Source organism: Filicampus tigris, chromosome 15 (assembly GCF_054856515.1).
Source record: "Filicampus tigris isolate MCC_2025a chromosome 15, RoL_Ftig_1.0, whole genome shotgun sequence".
Classification (NCBI taxonomy): domain Eukaryota; kingdom Metazoa; phylum Chordata; class Actinopteri; order Syngnathiformes; family Syngnathidae; genus Filicampus; species Filicampus tigris.
In genome coordinates this window covers 11,732,128-11,753,843 of record NC_141231.1, presented here as the reverse complement: position 1 = coordinate 11,753,843, position 21,716 = coordinate 11,732,128, and the positions used below count along the sequence as shown (strand labels likewise).

General features: G+C 41.5%; 1 protein-coding gene across 9 annotated transcripts in view; it reads left to right on the top strand.

Annotated features, from left to right (window-relative positions):
- The window catches only part of mast4 (microtubule associated serine/threonine kinase family member 4), a 54,021-nt gene that overhangs the window by 18,689 nt on the left and 13,616 nt on the right, over positions 1–21,716 (top strand). For 4 of the 9 annotated variants that reach the window (XM_086054291.1, XM_086054290.1, XM_086054292.1 and 1 more), the window contains 10 exons: positions 3,030–3,061; positions 7,426–7,506; positions 16,777–16,865; positions 18,577–18,646; positions 18,722–18,800; positions 19,525–19,679; positions 19,760–19,835; positions 19,918–20,127; positions 21,037–21,138; positions 21,216–21,348. In XM_086054291.1, coding sequence (XP_085910417.1) covers positions 3,030–3,061; positions 7,426–7,506; positions 16,777–16,865; positions 18,577–18,646; positions 18,722–18,800; positions 19,525–19,679; positions 19,760–19,835; positions 19,918–20,127; positions 21,037–21,138; positions 21,216–21,348 — 1,027 coding nt within the window. Of the gene's footprint in view, positions 1–3,029; positions 3,062–4,368; positions 4,746–7,425; positions 7,507–10,401; positions 11,252–16,776; positions 16,866–18,576; positions 18,647–18,721; positions 18,801–19,524; positions 19,680–19,759; positions 19,836–19,917; positions 20,128–21,036; positions 21,139–21,215; positions 21,349–21,716 lie in introns of those variants that run through there. The other 5 variants (XM_086054289.1, XM_086054297.1, XM_086054288.1 and 2 more) reach the window with 4 other exon arrangements.

The following is a 21,716-nucleotide window of genomic DNA, read 5'->3' as shown; positions in this document are numbered from 1 at the left end:
GTGTTGATACTTCCTTGACACTATGATAACAAAGAAACTCTGACTGTAATGAGTAAAATGATCTGTTATCGGTAGGGATGCACCAGAGCCACTTTTTTTTTTTTGTCAGAACGCTTACAAGTACTTTCATCTGAGTAACTGACAAGTTCCGATTCTTTTAATGCCATTAAGTCTTGCATTTGTGAAAACATACAAACTTGAACATGGCATAAATTTCACCCAAATGTATATATCTTGAAGTATTGCCACATCGTTGATGTGGTATCACGCCACATGCCTAGAAGGTCAATTTTAGGTGCTGCTTCTGTTGTGCGCATCTTGGCCTCCAGGGGGTAGTGTGGTGCACATATGCAGATAATGCAAGTTTTAAGTTTGATCAGACACAAAGAAGACCTTCATGGCTAAGCTGCAGTATACTATAACTTTGTTGTTTTTTTTTGCACAGAAGAAAGAATATATGCCTGTGTGCATTAGAATCATTCTGTATGGATTTGTGTTTGAATGTGTTTATTTAATAGGTTATATTATACCATTGATGTTAATTTCATTAGTGGAAAACACTATAGACTGGCTGTATGCTATATTTGTTATCTTTAGGCTAGTGGTCTGTTGTACAACGCAGCTATATGTTTTACTGAAAATAAAACAATTTTCTTTATTTTGGGTTAATTTTAGAGTAAACTTCAACTAGGAGTGTCAATATGTCTTGAAACGAGCACATGTAGACTTTTTCTACCTGTCAGAATGCACACTGCATACTCGGGGAGAGCCCAATGTCAGGCATTTAAAGAGGTTTTGGCATCATGGCATCGGAGCAGTATGAGTACAGACACAGTATCGGCACTGATACATCCCAAATTATCGATATCACGATATTGCTTTAAAAAAATACATGGAGATGAAAGTATTAAGTTATATACACATTTTACACATTACAAATTGCAACAAAATGGATTTCAAAATGACACAAAATCAATTCCCAGCAACAAATTTTTTTTTCTCTCACAAAAACTTGCAGTCCTTAACGATGTCATTTTGTCATTAATTGGTTCATTGTCATTGAAATCGATTAATAATGGTATAGACAGTCTTTTTGCCAGCGATGTCTAGTGACCAAACAATTAACGGCTCTTTTACTACATGGCAGAAGGTGCAATTATCTATGTAACCGCTTGTTGCAGAATAGAGATTTTCAGATACATTAAGTCAATTCCTGAGTAAATTGAAACAAGATCGTTGTCATTTCAGTGCGCAGCTACTTTTTGTGACATTATTGCTCTGTAATGTAAAATATGTGCCTTGGCTCAATTAAGGGTGGGACAGACAGACTGGCTTATCTTTCCCCCTTAAATTGCCCCAGAGACGCGCGGCAGCAGATTTTCCCGCTGTGACCCGCTGAGCTGTGATTGGTGGACATGCCGCAGCTGTAAATCACGTCCCGCTGTTAATTAGCGTCTCATGCGTCGCCGTCTGGTCTCCCCAAAGGAAAACGAGTGCTCGTGTGATGGCCAGATGTGAAAGTAATTGATAGCAAAGGGACAGCTACTCCTTAGCTCGTCGATTTCTTTGCTCAAATCAAGGGCAAAGGTTTAATCCAAAGAGATCCTAGGGGCATGTAGCGCCATTTGGATTGTGTTGAATGGATATCGGTCTGTTTTGATAGAGGGCATATACTGTATAGCGGCTCATGGGTTCAAGGTCCCAAACTTGTAAGCTTGTAAGACATATACCTGAGAGTAGGGCTGGAGCGATAATTCATATTGTGCTATCACAATATAACCAACTAAAACAAAGAGTAGACTCTATTCGTTCACCAGAAAAAAATGGGTTCTTTTGTCAAGAGCAGGACAACATGCACTGGTTTCACTAAAACCCCCGTTTGACCAAAAAGATGAGAAAATGTTCCTTTTGGTCAAAGAAACATGTCAAGCAGAACAGTGACTTTGATTCTACTATTGTATTTCTTTTTCCTTTTGTGCTACGTGAAACCATAAAACATCAAAAACAAGACTGAGAAAGCGCTTTTAAAGGCAAAATAATTAATTCACAGATATGCAACTGTGAAACATGCCGTCAGAAATGCTGACTCGCAGCATGACTCGAGTTGAACGTTAGTAGCTTTTCTACATGCCGTTCGTCATTCACTCCATGAACGAACTCACTTATCTTTTCTCATGATCGTAACACCCAATTTCGACTACCTACTCCATCATGTTGTCTGATCTTAGCACACATAGTCGGGTCAAGTCTCCGGTGCATAAACTTGTATGACTTCCAAACTGGTGACATTTCTCTCCGTCGTAATTGATGTGACAAGCTGAGATTCTTATCTGCATTGAAAAGTTGCGCTCTGAAGTCCAAAGCGATGCAACGCCGCCATCTATAGGGACCTTTTTATTATTACAGGGGTTTGCAAACCTCAATTTCACAGACAAGCTGGGTGAGACCCCCTTAAAAAAAAACTTGACAAATATACAGTATACGTCGGTCGCAGCAATTCCACTTAATAAAAATAAAGATCTGGGGAATTTATTATTAAAATGCTTCTTCAGGGCGGCACGTCCCAGTGGTAGAGTGGTCGTCTCCCAACCCAAAAGTTGTGGGTTCAACCCCCGTCCCTTGTGAGCATGTCCAAGTGTCCTTGAGCAAGATACTATTAAACAATTGTATTTAGTCCAGTTGAGGCCCCAGAATTTCGCAAATTGCCTTGAACACTTGAACCTTTTTCTTAGCAGCATTCCATACTCATTGTCTGAAGCGGAAGCTAATTACCCTGCTTTCGCTTTCTTGGACTATAGTAAAGCTTTTCAATATTGTATAAATCAAATGGAGTCTGAGGTGCTTACGACTGTGAGGATTTTGCGTTATCCCTCCAGTAACGAGTTCCGCGGGGCGTTTAATCCCTCAGGCCTTCAGTGAGTTCTTTGTTGGACTTTTTCACTAAAAACCTGACCTCAGTTTAACCTTGTGCGATACATGGTCTAAATGCTTTTTTGAATTGTATTTATTTTTTTAATTTCCTTTCACAGAAGGAGCTCAGTCTTCCCCGGAGAGGCAGCCTGTAAGTACGCACATGACCTGTGACTTGTCAATCAAATTTATGCTTCTTACTCTGTTGTGGTGACATCTTGATACGTTTTATACAAGGTTTAAAATGAGTACACTCCTAACGTGTTTAAGTATTTAATTTTTCCATGGAACAACAGTGAAGAAATGACACTTGGCTAGAATGTAAAGTACAGGTAGTCAGAGTAACTTTTGTATCACAGAGTGAATATACTGTCCCATAAAAACAACTCAACCCACAGCCATTGTCTAAACCCTGGCAACAAAGGTGAGTGCACCCCAACGTGAAAATGTCCAAACTGGGCCCAATCAACCTTTTTCCCCTCCCTGGTGCCGTCTGAGTCGTTAGTGTACTGTTAGAAGGCCTCATGTGTCAATGAGGAGCAGGTGTGTTAAATGTTGCTGTTATTGCTTCAGTTGCAATCTGAGGGTCCATTTTTCAGTACTCCCCAGAAATACAGAAAAAATATCAAGTCAAAAAGAAATGTTAGGATACAAACTATTGCTTCCCTGTGAATCACTGATCATTTCGGAGAACAGCTTCACATCTGTGTTGCATGAAGTCCATCAAAATTGTAGTCGTTTTTCATTCATATCCATTCTTTTTTTTTTTTAAACTACAATTCTGAATCGCAAAGCACTTTGCATCACTGCTACCATTTGGTGTCTACCTCCTGGACAAATATTCCGCCATGACACGTCTTTGCTTGCTAGAAATGTGGGTGGGGGTGGTGGTGGTGGTGGGGGGGACTTTATACTTCCTGCGAACGATCCTTCTGCAAACAGGTTGCCGCAGCCTCCAGTGACCTCGGTAACCATGGCGATGGTGTCAGGTCTTTGACGAGGCAGCCTCAAATCAATCACGACGGCCATGCGTTTAGATAGGAGAGCTGCTTTGATTGAACATGGACGAAAGTGATTGTCAGTCTAGATTTGTTTTTTTTTTTTTGTTTTTTTTTTTGCGTAATCCACTGTTTCAAAAAAATCCTCCATATTAAATGATCGAAATTTACCAGAAACTTTCCAGAAACGCAACGAAAAAGGTCACCCCTTTGTAGTCCTAGTGCAGAGACCCAACTGTTTGTATGCAACACACTTAAAAAGTCAGTTTACAAGACACCATCACGATGGCATCTATCACAATCCCCCGCAAAAATGGGATATTTCCTAAAATGATCAGATGCCTTTAGTTGCATTGCAGCTAGTCACCAGGTGGTGGTGTCACTTGCTGTTGGGGAGGGGGCAGGGGGGTTCTGTCAAAAGGGGGAAGCGAGGGGGGAGTCGATTATGAAGGAGCGGGAGGAGGGGCTATTGTCCCTCCGCAGGCAGCCGAGGGTCTTGTTTGACAGCTTCAAGGTGGAAAGGCCAAAACAACAACCGCGATCCCACATCTTGGTCTTCTTTTTAACCATTTTAACCCCCTCTCGTTTTTGTGAGTGGGGGGGGGGGTGTTTGTTGCTGCCGTCGTTTCATCGCACTGTTTTGACTGCTCTTTGTCAGTGTGAGAGGGGGAGCAACCGGCGGGAGGGGGGTGGCGCGGGAGCTTGGCTGGCTCGGCTGGCTGACGGCATGCATGCGTTGCAGGCAGGCAGGGAGCGCTTATGATGATCACAATAGAGCAAAGCGGCAGCCATGAAAGCCCAACGGGAACGGCTGAGAATTCCTGGTCTGACGCTCGAGTGAGTATACTGCCTTGCTAGCGTTAGCATCTGCAGCAGGAAGTCTCTTATCTTATGCGTCCTTGTGTGTGTGTGTGTGTGGGGGGGGGGGGGGGGGGGGGGGGGGGGGGCTGCTGCACGTGTGTGCGTGAGGCACATGCCGCAATGTAAACGTTCCAAACAGCCGCGGTGCTAGAAGGTTGAGACCGACTACGCCGGCTTCACCCCCCCGCCGTCTTTTTGTCGCCGTTGTCGGCAGCGTTGAGGCGTTTGTCCCGCTTCTGCTGTCTCTACCGTTTCTAATCCGCAATGGGGGAAAGAGGAGGATGGGGGGGAGGCATAGTTCTTGGATGCAGTTCTTTCAATACCCGTAATGTGTCCGTGGGTTTCAGAGACACGGTGTCAAGGTTATTAGATGTTCCGCGTTAGTAGGATTACAGTACACATGTACGGCCAACTAGTTCAACTCAGGCTGCGACATACAGTATTGCATTGTCATCTCGCAAGACTATATTGATAGGGCAACAGTAGGTATCCATACCACAGGTGGTCCATGGTTTATGACGGAGTGGATTTGCATGTAGTCCATCACTAACCTAGTCAAAATCGTCGTAAATATTTGTATGGACCGCGTATTCCATAGCCGCTGTTGTTTTTGGGGGGAGTTAGTCTCCTCTTATGCAAGTAACTGGGTCCTTGCTTTATGCGCCAGCAAACTTTTGTATGAGCCATGTATATGTAACCGATTGCGCAAACTACTTAAGTGCACACCATTTGTAACATCGCAAAGTCAGACAGTATGTCGGTTGGGCAAGAGTGTCAGAGTCTGACGGTATGATGATGACACTATTGCAATTCCAGCGTTAAATGTATGAGTTTGAAATGTTTGGCCATTGAATGCGATCTGTAGGTACATTTAGTAAACAAAATGTAAACATAAGATCAAAATGTATTCAATCAAAGTACATCTTTCCCGGTATTTGAGTAGCTACTTCTCTGTTCTTTGTGAAGTAACGTCAGAGCAGAAACGAGTTGATGTTCGCCATGCTAGTTAGCTAGTCATCAGTTATCCCCATTGACCACTTAAAAGAAAAAGAAACACCTCATACTAGGGCTGTGCAATGAATCGAAATTACAATTACAGTTATTATACTCCACTATTACAAAATTGGCAAAATCATAAACGATTAATTTATATCCAACGCATTCATTTATATCCAACGCAGTGTTTGTTTACACAAGGAAATCATTCTTGAATGTATACATTTGTACCTTTTTTTTTCAATTATTATTTTGTAATAACTAATTTTATAAATTTTGTTTGGTTCAAAAGGAACTTGCATCTATTTGTCTTCATATGTTTTACATTTAAACATTTTCTTGGTTTCAACCCAAAAAAATAAATGATCGTTTGAATAATCGTGATTTCAATTATTACCAAAATAATCCTGATTCATATTTTTTTTTTTCATAATCGAGCAGCCCTACCGCATACTGCTTAACTGCAGATTTAAAGTTTTAGCGGTTTTGAAACTAAAACCTTTACCTTGAAATTGGGAACCGGCCCACGCCTGATGTCGGGACCATTGTAAACCAAAAACCCTCCTTACTTGAAACCCCAGTCTTTTTCAGTCATTCTTCAGTTTGTTTTCAGGGGATCATTGACTGCTGTTTAGCAGGTAAAATGCATGTTCAGTTGGGTTTATGTCTAGAAATGGACATGGGCCAACAATTCACCATAGCCTCTGTCATTTGTATAAGGGGTCCTTGGTTTAGTACGACTGTAAATATTGGTCTGAACCATGCGTTCTAGGTTACTTCATTGCGCACCATTCGTAATCTCAAAACATTCCATGTCCGGACCTTAAATCCCACATTTATCTATAACAACTAATACAAACCTTGATGTTGACATTTCAATTCATATCACTGGCTTTCAATATTTTGTTTTTATTTGTCCACAAGATGGGCCCACTTTGTTATGACATAAAAAGTGTGACATTTTTCTGCATGCTTTGAATGCAGGGAAAGTAGTTCTGTCTGGTGGCAAATTAAAAAAAAAAAAAAAGAGAGAGAGAGAGAGCTAGTAGTTCAAACGAAAATCTTGACAAAAATGGTTTGGTTTGGTAGAATGAAACAAGTGGCATTTTACTGTATTGTTATCCGATGGGACATTTTTGTTGTTGCCAGTAACAAATGTCCTTTTGTAACGGTGTAATTTAAGACTATCTTAAACAGATGACCACTGTGAATTGGAGGAACAAAATACCTTGAAATGGTTAAAAATTTTTGTAGCCCTGATTTAAAAAAAAAAAAAAAAAAAAAAAAAAAAAAATGCAGAATTAGACTTGTGGGATTTTCATACAGGCATAATCTGATGCTAATGAGTTCCTAAACCCACTGCAGTGAAATCTGCTCACCTCAGCGTGACCTCAGCACTGCAGCGACACTGTGTGGTGTCTTTATTTTTTCTTCATTTTTTTTATTCGTACGACAGAGGAGACACAATGTCAAACCCATTCATCTGCCTCCAGAAGAGAGACAAACGCCTCGTCCGAGTGCACATGTCCGAGCTTAGAAATCTACAGCGTGTGTGTGTGTGTGTGTGTGCGCGCGTGGGTGTGTGTGACAGTGTTCGTGTGTGTGCCCGTACGCGTGTGATAAGACATCTCGATTTCACTTTGCTCCGTTTAACTTGCAGCCTCACGCCTCGAAGCTTGAGCCCCACTCCCACTAGTCCTTGCAGTCCGTGCAGCCCTCTGCACGCCTTTCACTTCTGGAGGTAAGCGAGTGACGCCACGCGCACCCGACCACCTGCTGCATGGGATCAAAATAGCCACGTGGTAATAGAGTGCATCCGGGAAAGTACTCACCGCACTTGACTTTTTAATAATGGTCAAAACTGCTCAAAGGTACAGCGATATAAAAACACACTCATGTTCAAGTTCCAGGTTTTGTGAAATTTTTTTTAAAAAAGAGCAAGTCCAAGATAATTCGTTTTGAAAGTTTTCCCACCAAAGTACCTCTTATTAAGCGCAAATAGAGTTCCGCTTTTTAAGTTGACTTTTCCTGACATTTTCAAAAAGAGCCCCAAAGCATGATACTGTCATTACCATACTTCACTGCAGGTACAAGAAGTTAAACCCTGGTTTCTTTGGACCGTAGCAAAATCCTGCCAACATTCTGCACGTGGGAATGACTCCCATTTGATAAAATTGACTATAAATTCTGAAGAGGCTGTGCACACTTGCATTATTTTTTTGAAAAAAAAAAAAAAAAAAAAAAATATATATATATATATATATATATATATATTATATATATATATATATATATATATTATATATATATATATATATATAATATATATATATAACAGGTTATAGATCACATTTAATAGTGGAAATTTGTTTTGAAATGATTTACCTTTGTCTCATTACTTTATATCACAAAACCCTGTCACCATGGTGTACGTTGTATACAGTATCGATACAACAATAGGTGAAACGATCCCATATCCGAGTTGCTGTTAATGACGAATTTAACTTCTTAGGGTACTTGCACACCTGTAGTTCCGAATCTGCGTGATGAGTATGTCCCCAAACATTTGTGACTGCGCTATGATGGTGGCGAGGGCAGATGGGGGCTTGTCAGCTCTGTCTGTAAACCTGAACTCGAGTTGAATAACAAGACTTGATTTAAAGCCGCACATAAGCACCCTAAATACGACATCATGTAAACTGCGTCAAACTCTTGAACCGCCACCACAGAAATCATCCCTCACCCCCGGCACAGGCAGATGTAGTGCCGCTTCCCCCTATCCCTTCACCCCCCCAACCCCCACGCGACTGTAATATTGCCTTTGTGCTCACTTTTCATGTGCTAAGTAGGATTTGCGGCACATCAAAGAGGCGTAGACTCTCTCAGTGCTGTCTGCTTGGCTTGATTTCGGAACAAGCTTATGGGGACGGCATGCGTGTGCGCGGTAGCATCTCAATCATATTTATTGGCCAAGTATGTTAAGACACACAAATGTAGTGGAGGTAGTTTTGCAAAAAAAAGACACTATAGTGCAGTTCGGCATTCTTGCGCTCTAGCCCCAAAATGTTACTTTGGTGGCATCTTGTTGTGGTTGTGAGGTTTCATTTAATTTTTAATGAATGGTCTTTTTTTCATCCATGAAAGTTGGTTTGTGTGTCGTTCCTGATGCATCTTCTAATAACCTGTGTCATCCACGTTGTTATTACAATTTACCTGCCTTTAATATTGTGTGACAAAAGATGAGTTTAACAACTTTATACCATTTGTGCAAAGTGCTAGTGCACATTCGTTTACCCTTGTCACTTTATGCTAGTCTGTTAATTAGGTTAGTTTGCTAGCTAATGCTGGTGAGCTTCAGGTCAAGGTGATTTGTGTTGAATAATTTAATGACTGGATACAGTTGTTCTCTGTCATGTGCACGCTAGATGCATGGCTTTTGACGTTTTGCTAATTATTCTTAGCGTAGTTACAGGTCAATTGTAAATCAATCCAAACACTATCCCCATTTTCCTCAAAAAATCCTGATTCTGCTATTGATTTCACTCATTTACTTATCCCAATTTATGTGTTCTTGCCAAAGCACTATCTAATCTAAAACTATTGCTTGGGTGCCATCTTAGTGCCAAGGAACTATGTTGAAGTGAGGAGAGGAGCTTCATTCAGACAAGCCATTGCTCTCTTTAATAGAAAAGTTGCTGCCATCTCGTGGCAGGTATGGGAATGTCTAAATCTTTTAGAAGTGGGACGCTTTTATTACTTGCGGATATTTGCTGTTCGTTATTCGGCTGAAAGAGACCCAAGCCATTAGCCAGCAGGTGCAGAGCCAGTGACCTCCATGTTCTTGCTGCAAGTTTGACTTTGGCCCCATGCGAAGCGTTACGTCCTAAGTGGAACACCAAAGGAGAGCACAGCCACAATTAGAGTCAAGGCCAGCAGGGACACACGCACATGCACGCACGCGCGCGCGCGCGCACGACAATAGCTGCATCACAAGGGAAGCTGACAGACGAAGATTCGGCGCTTATCGGCCGGCCGTGTCAGACCTCGACGCGGCAAACCCCTCCCCTCTCGCCTGTCTTTGCGCCATGCCAGGGTCAAACCGAAGCTGACGACGCGACTTATCTCGCCCCCGTTGTAATGATCCCGAAAGACAGCTGAGTTGTGTGAGGGCATTTGAGCGAATTAATGATGCCTAGATGTTATATATGATCTCAAGATGGTCAAATATAGACTTTCCCCCTGTCCGATCTTGTGACGTGATCGGTTTATTTGAATGTGCTTATGGGTGATGGGTTTGTATATGATGTAAATATATTGCATAAGAGGTGCATAGAACATTTGAAATGATTTTAGAGGGTGTGTGTTGTTTCAAGTCTTGACTATATGTGAATACAATATTGGCCGCGGATGTGTGGATGCAGCCTCGAAACAGTCACACGAGTGTACGTCCGGTCTGATCCCTCAGCTTTTATTGCAGAGCGAGCGACTTTTATTATTGCGCAGCTGGGACTTTGCTCTCTCCCCCGAGGTCGTGCCGCTATCCTAAAGTTCTCCCCCCACGCGAGCTTCTCCCAGCCGTCAAATTCATCGGCGGCGTGACACAATGCTCGCCGCGGTGCGACCGTGTGCGCACTTTGCCGTCAAGCGGCCAATCAGCACATCCTGATTCTGAGGTGGATCAAAGGGTCAAATTAGAAGCGTCCATGCCGTGGGGTGGAGGAGTGTTTACCGGGATTGGCATTTGTTCTTTCCCCCTCATACTGGTGCTGAAGCAGCAGTTGTAAAATGCCTGAATCAATAGTTTTTGCAATGCCCTTCTTGCTTGTAGCCATGACTTCTTTTTAAAATATATTATTGCTGTAATACCATCATTTTTCTCAATGAATAGCAAAAAATCTGCCAATTTTTGCAGATTTTTGTCCCCCAAAAAGCATAAATCAAATGTTTTTTGTTTTTGTTTTTTTGTTTCACAAAACATAAGCAAATATACGGGGTCCATTGTAGCGGTGCCCAACCCTCGTGTTTACAGCACAACTGGAGGAATTCCCACATTAATACGCTGACCTGTCAGATTTTTGGAGGCAACCCAAGCGAGGGATGATGCTGCAGCTCCTCCTCCTCCTCCTCCTCCTCGTCCTCGTCCCTCATCCTCCTCCCACCGCGTAATCAGCGGTAGGTGCTGGTTACGTGCAAACAAAGAGTCAGCTGCTCTCGCACGTCGCAGCTCCCCTGCAACCTGACCTGGATCGTTCCTTTGGGATCCTCCCAGGATTACGTCTTTTATCCGCGGGAGGACGGCGCGTCCTCATGCCGCAGCTGAACACGGAACGCCAATGCCGCCGCTTCGAGTCGAGCGGCCCCGCCGCTCAGCTCCCGCTGCTCTGTCCCGACTCGGACGGCATGTGGGTTTGCAGCGTGTGGACGCCGCTGGCCAACTTTTACGCGCCGCATTTCTTGGGAAGAGCTCGCCTACGACGCTCCCAAAGGTAGCCGCTCCACCCTTGTCCCAGGGACAGATTGCTTTGGAATGATCTCGACACGGAAGCGTGCCTTAACCTGCTTTCTGGACTCGGGAGTGTTTACAGCCGGTTATTGCTTGTGTTTTAGGGCAGTGTCACGTTATAGTGACTGGACTGAGCAACAGAGGTTTTGTATTTGTTTGTTTGGCGAAACAACTCGAAACAAAATCTTGTGTGAGAGTGGGTTAATTTTTTTCTGCTTAATCTGATTTGAATTTTTCAGTTTTTTTTTTTTACTATTTTACTTTTACAAGATGTCTTTTTCTTTTCTGAGAAAAAGGCGTAATCTTTATTTTTTTTTTACCTTTTGTGAGCTTTGCAAAAGAGTTTTTGTTTTAAGTCGTAGTTATTGAGTTAGTCCGAATCTAGAAGAATATATTTTTTGGGGGGGAAACGGCATAATCCTATTTTCTTACCCTTGTTTGTTTTGGACAAAGAGGGCGTTTCTGTTGTAGTTATTGAGCTACAATCAATGATCCAAATTTGTATTTATTTTTTTTTTTTTAAAGAAAGGTGTAAGTTTATTAGCCCCCACCACTTTTTTGTTGGCTTTGCAAAAGTTGTTTTGTTGTTTTTCTGTAAGTCGTGGTTATCAAGTTAAATGTCTTTATATTTATTTATTTATTTTATATATATACTAGAAAATTTGATTTTATTATAATTTAATATCATTAAATAATAAATAATAAAGGCAATATTAATTCTGTTTTTAACTTCCTTAAGCCCATATTTTTTTTCATTTTCTGGCAATGCAAGTGCGCTGTGCATGTGTAGAACAGGCTCTCTTTGCATGTTTTGGTACAAGAGATAGATTCATGAATTAGTTGTTGACAGAAGACTTCTTTAACATTTATTGAGCATTTATGTGCCCCCACGCGCTGACGCCAACTCTGCCGGCAGATTCAAATGAAGCTCCCCAGAACGGAACGTGAGAAATGGGAGTGAGCCCATCACAACGTGATGGCTCTTATTGGGAACATACTGACATCTGTTGTGACCTGCTAGCCAAAATGCGAGCTTCTGGGACTCAACAAAAGAAACAGGAATAGAAAAAAAGTTATATGTTGTATTTTTTTCCAGATCCAAAGTTGTAATTTATATGAATATTTATATTTTTTTTCTTTTTAGAAAAAAGGAAGTACTTGAAGAATTAATATATTTACCAGATGATGATAATAATAATAATAACAATAATTTATGAGAATTAAGTATAATATCACTGTCCCTACTCTGACGTCATGTGGGATTGTAGCGCTTGGACGGACAGCGCTGTCCAACTTTAATGCACCACATTTCTTGGGCAGAGCTCGCCTGTGGCGCTCCCAAAAGTAACCACTCCACCTGGCACTCAGCTTGACATAGGAGCATGCCACAACGCGCTTTTTGGACTTGGGAGTATTTGCAGCAGGTTGTTATGTGTCATGTTACTACACTGAGCTCTGGGTTTTTGTTTCTGTTTGCAAAAACAACAACGAAATCTTGAGGAGGGGTGGGGCGAATTTTGATGTAGCGTGTGATTTAATTTAAAACAAAAAAAAATTCAGGTACAGTAATTAGACATTTGTTTTCTCAAGTCATTTTTTCATAGAAAAATAGACGCATACTATTTGTAGAAGTGTTTTTTTTTTTGTTTTTTTTTTTTTTGAGGAGGGCACGTACAAAATGGAAGAGGGAAAGTTAATTACTGTATACAACAACAAAAATCCCTTTGATGACACCTGAGAGACATAACCGAATCTTAAATTTGGCTTCCGTAATCCCGCTGATGGCATGCTTTCATTCCTCAATGCACGCTGGGATCCATGGAAGATTTTTGGCCCTTGAAGGGAGCTCAGCGCTCTACATTCTTGCTCCACTGAAAATGTGAAAAGTCCTCTCTTAGATACGCCAACATCCCCAAACAAACTTAATTTGAATTTGTGATATATGGAGTGAGGCGGCGTGTTTACAGCGCGACATCCGTAAGGTCTTTGCAAAAGGTCTGAACCGCTATAGAAATGCTTTTTTAATTTTATTTCATTTTTCATTTTTAATCCTCGTCATGACCTACTTGGAAAACGGCTTAGCAGTAAATAGCGGCTGGTTTGTTACAGTCCATGTAACATTCCAACACGCTCACGTTTTGTATTGTCGGTGGAGAAATATGACTGTAGTTGTGCGTGTACTTTGTATGTATGCTTTCTAAACATGTGCAAGAGGGAGCAAAAAAAAAGATTTTTTTCCCTATAAAAAGTTATTTTTTCAGATAGAAAGCAAAAAAGCTGTGATTAAGAGAATATAATAAAAGAAGTGATATTCATAATATTTTACAATAATAATTCTCCTTTTTTTAGTGTTAACAATGAAGGGATAATATTATATGTTCCCAGCAGGCCCAATAGTTGAAACACGGCATTCTGATTAATTTTGCGTTTGTGGAATATAATTTAAGCAGCAAAATGCACTCGCTTTTAGCCATCTCTATCGGCGGCCATTTTGTCTTCTGTTGACTGAAAATGACATCACAACTGCTCACAACGACCAATCACAACTGACCTGTTTTCTGAATCTGAGCCGTGATTGGTCCTTGTGAGCAGTGCACTCGCTTTTTGCCATCTCTATCGGCGGCCATTTTGTCTTCTGTTGACTGAAAATGACATCACAACTGCTCACAACGACCAATCACAACTGACCTGTTTTCTGAATCTGAGCCGTGATTGGTCCTTGTGAGCAGTTGTGATGTCATTTTCAGTCGACAGAAGACAAAATGGCCACCCTAGAGATGGCTCAAAACGAGTGGATTAACACTTATTCCGCAAACGCAATATTTATCAGTGTGCCTTGTTTCAACTAGTGGGCTTCCATAGAACATATTCTTGAAAAAAAAAAAAAAAAGTGTTTGCGTTGACTTCCCTCTTTAAGTTGTGTATTTTTGTCAAGAAAAAAAGTCATTACGAGAATAGCTGTATTTTTCTTTTGAGAATAGCCAAACTGGCTCAAAAACTTTTTTTTTTGGAGGAGGAGGGGTGGAGTTGTAATACAATGACAAATACTATTGTATGAAGTTGACATCCTCTATTTGACAGACTCTTTGTATGCGTGTATGTGTGTGTTTTATTTTTTTTTAAACACTATTAATAGAGGCAGTACTGTAATTAGATGTGTGACTTTGTGTTGTAGTTTTGTCATTGATGTGAGTCGGAACACCTGACAGCTCTGACAGCACAGACACACAAGGTGTCATCTCTGGGCCGGGCTACAATTGTTTCATTCATCTGCGTCTATTTTTGCCTTGCTTGATATCCAAAATAAGTTAAAAGAGTCCTTTTGACAGATTGAGAGTACTTTGTACTAGGTATGGGCGATATGGCCTTAATTTTTCTTCCCCCCCCCCCACAAAAATCAAATTTCTGATTTTAATTGATTATTTCCGCCTTTGGCATGTTATTCAAAGGAAGTTTAGCTGTTTGTTTATTCCCCCTTCCGGCTTTTGCTTTATAGTAAAACCATACTGTTGCATTTCGTTAATAGCATAATTGCTAGGTCTGAACAATGAGGCAAATTCAAATCGACATCGCAGTGTCGTAGAATGCAATTTTCAACTCGCAGAGTGCACTAGCAGTTTTAACAATATGACAAAAAATGGGGTTTGTTTTTGAAAATAGCAAACTTCCTCTTTAACATTAGCCCCTTTGACACTGACCAACAAAACTGTGTTTTTCCCCAGCCTACTAGTCTGGTTTTAAGGTACCATTGGGTATAAAATTGAGTGCTTCAGCGAGCTCCGTCTACCGTTAGCTACACCTCTGATGCACCAATTTATCAGCAAGCCAGCGTGAAAGGGGGTTACTCTCTGTCCCGTAAAGTGTTGTACGGTAGACGCTAACCACTAAACAACTCTTTGATCCAAACACTGCGGCAGGAAGCGTGAGGATCAAGCGTGCCGAGGCCTGATTGGCCAGCGGCGTGGCATCCGCTGGCCTAATCCGCAGCGGGCGTGTATAAATAGACGCTGTTAAACCTGATCCGCTTTGACGCCCGCACCTGTGTACCAGATGCTTTTCACTCCGTCATCATGAATGAGCGCACAGTGAAAAAGGATGGATCTCATCGAAGCCAAATGAGGACCTCATCCCCCCCCGCCCCCGTGTCATACGGTAGCCTGTTTGATACAGAGAACCCGTGAAATAACCAGCACGAGACACCTGTGTGCACTTTGACTAGATTTGAGAGGGGGGAATTTTTTGCTATATTTCCATTGAAAATGAAATTGGACTTGGGAAGTTGAAGTCATTCATACAACCTCTCTAGTCATTTTGAATTTTGTTTGCTCAAAGAACTGATAACAATTTAGAGCTGAATTGTTGGAATACAGCGCTAAACTTCTTTTTCACCTTCTCACCGTCATTTTATCTGTAGCTTTCACAATTGCGAGTTACTGGGTAAGCAATGTGTTATGCCTCGCGCAGCACTCAGCAAGCAAATAGTGAATTGGATGGCTCCACTCCGAATCGCCGTGCTCCAAGTAGTTATTAGTCGCTAGTGGGCTTGCGAACCAGTGTTGGGTCTGCCCAATACGCCACAGTCTTGCTCCATGCGCTGTATGTAGATGTAGATCCACCAAAGAGACACTTAAAGGAACGTTGTTTACGTTTGCTAGCCCGCGAGCTAACGGGCACCATTGATGGCAGCAGGGTCATCCAACATGTTAGCGCCTCCCTCGGTGTTGTCCTTATTTTATATACTTGCCAATTACATTATTTATTTATTTGCATTCAAATTTGGCAGGCTTGTTAACAATGTTTTAATCTGTATTATCAAATTTGCAGGACATTTTTTTGGGGGTCCCTTTACAGGGTCTTTAATGGGAAGGTATCTTTTTTTTTTTTTTTTTTTTTTTTTTTTTAGCAGACATAAACATTTTGTACCGTCACATTTTGATATGTATGTCACAAAACTGTGTAGCTCAGCAGTGCTGCAGACGTGACATAGGCGTGTCACGGGGTGCTCTGCGTGACCTCTGCTGCGATGCGTTGACAACCACGCCGAGTCTGCCTACTCGGGCATTTCTACACACGCACACAGAGTGCCCCATTGTTCTTTTGATTGTCCCCGGTGTACAGAATGGTCGCCGACGCGGCCGAATTGTTCCCGTCAGACGTGATTGTTGCGCGTCTGTCAGTGTGCTCAAGCACTCAATCATCATCATCATCATCATCATCATCATCATCATCATCATCATCTTCCTTTGAAGCTGTGAAGCACATGCACATTTCTCCATGTAGATATTTTTCTATGCAACAGTGGGCAACATATTTCACCACAAAATGTCCACTGAAAAAAAATTACTAAATAGTGATACGGGGAATGAGTGAATGAATTCTAAATGCAGCAACTGTGTTACCTTAACAAAATGAGATCAATAATTATTCACTAGGCTAGGGAGTGATTCCCATTACAGTCTTCATGTTTCGTGTTTATGAGTGTCACTGACTGATAATTTGTTTTTCCAGCTGTAGGACGAGCAACAGGAAAAGCCTGATCGGAAGCGGACAGTCCACTGGTTTACAACGACCCCACTCACCTCTCTCGTCTTTCACAGGTACCACATTCATTCATTCATGTCATTTTGTTCTTGCTCTTCCTACATTTTATCAGAAAATTACAGTTATTTGTGAATTGTAGTTGTCACAGAACTTCACTTTTTCCACATTTTATTTGATACATCCATTGTCTGAACCGCTTATCATCAGTATATCCTTATTCCAAAATGTTTTCAGTTATTTTTTCCCCTGAAAATATTACACACAACTCACAGTAATGATGTGATATTGCAATTTTCAATTTATTCAAAATTAAAAAACATTTTTTTTAAATAGCAAGTTGTTTAAAGTGTTACTGCCACATAGAAGCTAGTCGTTAGCTCATTTATGGCGTTTTGAATTGTATGTTAGCATCAAGCTAAGGGGATTTTCCTAAGGTAAAGCTATGTAAAGCTGTTTTAAATACAGTTGTGATTGTTTGTTTTCTAGTTTGACAGTAAAGGTACGATTATTCGACTTCGATTGATGATCAAATTAATTGCTGAATACATTGATAATCGATTAATTGTTCAGACTTTGTTTCATATAAAGTTGTCCAAATCCTTGAAATTTCAGCCTCGCAACAGTAAATATTATCAGATTTCTGTGGTCCTTCATGAAAGCAGACTTTTGATTGATGACTTTTGAGACTTAGTTGAATCCAAATCATAGAGTACATTTGCGCACATCTGCTTTTACTTAGGAAAACAATGCTCAACATTTTTGCCTTTTTTACACACCCAGCAAGTAACAAAATCATCAACAAGTCACGTTTGTGCATTTTCTGCACTGTCAATTTGAAATAATGTCATTTTATTTAATAAAGGGATAGACATGAAAACCTTTTTTTTTTTTTTATTGAATTCATCAATTAATCGACAAAGTCAACAGATTTTTTTGATGATTAAAATGCGAGAGACGTACCAGCGTCACCAAAGCGATTGTGTCGTTTGAGGAAGCGGAGACCCTCCAGAGAGGAAGCTCTGCTGCGGCATTGGGAGGGAACTTTCATTGACCGCAGGGCGTTTTATTTCCTGCCATTGGTGGCGCAAAAAGCAGCCCGGTCGCCACTCACGACTCGGTGTTTAGTCTGAGCCCAGGGGGGAAAAGATGCGCTCAGACCCACAAACGCTCTCGGACGACTTGACTTTGTGGCTCAGGCGCAGTTTTGCTAGTAGAGGTAAGAAACTGGATGAGGGGAACTTTATGGCATTGCTTCTCATTGGTGGAGTTCGTTTGTTGTTATGTCCAAATATGGACATGGCCTTTGTTGTTTACATTGTACTCAGGGGCCTTGTCTAATTAGTTGTTTGGCTCATGCCCTTGCAAGCATTTAAAACCCTTTCAGCATCCATTTTGTGCCTTACAGTTTTCATTTTCAAACCATTTTGGTTGTTGGTTCTGTTGCTACAATATCTGTCCTATTCTGGATGTCAGAGAAATTCAGTCACTATTTCAAATAGGAATATTTATGCCATTTAAAGCATGCAGCATCATTTTACTCAAATGCAATCTTAAATACAATACAGTGTTTAGACTAATAGGGGCTCATAGAACATATTGCAAGGAACATTTTTGACGTGATTTATGTCTGCCACTTTTCTTAGCTACAAAATGCGAAATTTCAAAGTCAAAGGTCAGGACCATTTACACTTAATGTATTGTGAGCAATAAACCCCTTTTTTTTTCTTTTTTTTTCCCCCACTTTGGGCTTTCTTTTTCTTCCTGCAGGCACAAGTCCACAGGACAGCCCGAGGAACTTTTCTCCGAGTGCCTCCGCTCATTTCTCCTTTGCACGAAGGTATCGTTGTTGTTTGTTTGTTTTTTTGTAGCTCATGAGATGAGTCATGCATTGTTTTGGCTTTTGTGCCGTCAGGAGCGATGGGCGCCGCTGGTCGCTGGCCTCCCTTCCCTCCTCTGGATATGGAACCAACACGCCCAATTCCACCGTCTCTGTGAGCATCAGCAAAACTTTATTTACTTTAATACGATATTTTAAAAGTCACATTTTTCCCATTGACACGTTTTCATTCTTAACGGTTTACGCCGTAATTGGCCTGATTAATCGCCCAGCCAATGACTCAGTCGGGATCGAATTACCTTTATGTTCCTTGAATGAGCCTAAAATGGTAAAGCTACTCAAAAACATAGCTTTTGATTGATTAATTATTAACTTCTGTTATTAATTTGTTGACAGTGTGACAAAATATGACAGATTTTTACTTCTACTTTGTACATGTACAGTACTTTGGTTGTTTTAAAGTGCCATTTAAAGTTGAGTTGACGCTAATGACCAAGCTACACTGCTAGCATTTCCCCTTAGCTGGAAGGTTAGCTGAGTTTATGAAATGTGTGATTCAGTGCTGTCATCCACCAGATGGCGCTATTCCCCCCATTCAAACCATAGACATTTATTTAGTATGATTTAGAACAGTTTAGCATGTTTCATTCTTTTTTGCAACCCTGAAACTTCACTTATGATATTTCCGCCTTTTATAGTTTTCTGTTTTGCAGTGCATGCTAAGAGCTAATCACCTTGCTTTACACTGCTAGCATTTCCTTGAGCTGTGTGACACTAGACTTTGTGGTTATAAAAAAAAAAAAACAACAACAATAAAACAAAACATACCACCACTTTGTGTTGTTTTCTTGTTGAATGTATATTTGTTTCACTTCCAGTCATCCTGTTCATCACAGGAGAAGCTGCACCAGCTGCCCTTCCAGCCCACGCCGGACGAACTGCACTTCCTCTCCAAGCACTTCTGCACCGAGAACATCTCAGCTGACGAATGTCGCCGGGTGGCGACCATGCGACCGCGCTCGCGCAGCCTCAGGTGAGAACGCCGCACTGTCCCGTCACACCGTCAAAACTTCTTGTGCGCGAATGTTCTGTTTTTGCTTTTCTTCTCGTCAGCCCTGGGAGGTCTCCGTCCTGTTACGACCACGAGATCATCATGATGAATCACGTCTACAAGGAGCGGTTCCCCAAGGTGGCGGCTGACTTTGGCGGGCCACCTTTGTCACCTGACCTCACGGCACCGCAATTGACCTTACCTTACCTCTCGTCTTTAGGCGACCGCTCAGATGGAGGAGAAAATCCAGGAGATCATCCGCGGCAACTCTCCTGAGAGCGTCCTTCCGCTGGCCGACGGCGTGCTCGGTTTCGCCCACCACCAGATCATCGAGCTGGCACGCGACTGTCTGGAGAAGAGCCGGCTGGGCCTGGTCACGTCCAGCTATTTCTGCGAGCTCACTGACAAGTTGGAGAGGCTCGTGCAGGAGGTGAACGCACTTTCAATACAACTCCAAATTTTTTGCGGTCCAAGGTGGAAACTTTAGCAGGCCACCAAATCAAACGTTTGTCAACTACTGTAATGACAAACACATCCCTGTAAATGGTGGCGCTTTATTGCTTTGAATTTGAGATCAGCACAGCTTTTGAGTAGAAGATGATAGTTAGGTGGTGAATCTCTTATTGTCACGTCAATTAAGAGGGCGAGAAATGTCAACGTGTTGCGACTCAGACAAGTTTAGGTACTTGCCACTCGGAGTATGCATGCATATTGTATAAACGGAGTGTAGGTAGAAGAAACTGTTGCAATCGTGACAATAGATGATGCACATCATGGAGTGAATGGTGAACGCCATGTAAAAACACCACCGACCTTCAACTCGAGCCAATTGGTGAGTCAGCGTCACTTATGGCACATTTCTTAGTTGTACATCTCTAGATAAATTATTTTACCATTCATTTCAGTTCTGTAAGGGGCTTTGAGCATCATATGGTGTAGATAAAGTTACTGTTCTGCTATGTTTTTTTTTTTTGTTTGTTTATTTCCTTCTCATAAAAGGTTATCTCCACTTTTTGGTGTATTTTGACTTTGGCTTGCAGGGAGCAGTAAATTATAGATTTATTTTATGATAAGTAAGCTGCCTAATATTTGTTGGGGTTTTTTTTGCAGAGGATAAAGACAATATGACTGTGAGTGGTATCTGTCTAACATATTTTGATGCACTGTTTGTGTTCGAATATTCATTGGTTCAAGGGTTACTACTACAATGTTATAGATGCTGGAAGAAATTGAAATTGAAATGAAAAGAAATTGAACATGCATCTCACTTTTAACATTTTTTTTTTGTCTTTATCTTCAATTACCCACTCTGACTTTTTCACCATGTTTCTCCGCACAGTCCACCGAGCGTTCTGAGAGTGAGGAGGTCAACTTCGTCCGCGAGCTGGCCAAGAAGATCCTCATGGTCATCGCCCGACCCGCCCGGCTGCTGGAATGTCTGGTACGCCGCCGCCGATGTCAATCAGGAAGCATGCTTTGAACATTTCGACTCAAGTCAGACATTTTTCTCCTGTGCAGGAGTTCGACCCCGAGGAGTTCTACCACCTCCTGGAGGCGGCCGAGGGCCACGCCAAGGAGGGCCAGGGCATCAAGACGGACATCCCTCGTTACATCATCAGCCAGCTGGGACTCACCAGAGATCCTTTGGAAGGTGCACTGCTCCATTCCTTGGTCCCGCCCACACAGCATTTATAAAAAGTCTACACACCCCTCTTCAAATGTAAAGTAAATGAGACCATTATTAATCATTTAACTTTTTGCACCATTAATGTGACCTATAACCTCTACCAGTCAATTGAAAAAATGTATGAAATATTTAAGAGGGTAAGTAAAAATAAACAGCTAAAATTATGTGGTCCTATAAGTGTGCACACCCTCTTATTTCTATACATTTCTCAAATCTGATGTGTATTAAATGCGGCGCAGATCTACATAAACAGGATTAATTGAATAATCTGGGTTTGATTGCCAGGAAGATATTTTGCTAAGCCATTTTTTAAGGACTTTTTTTTTTTCATA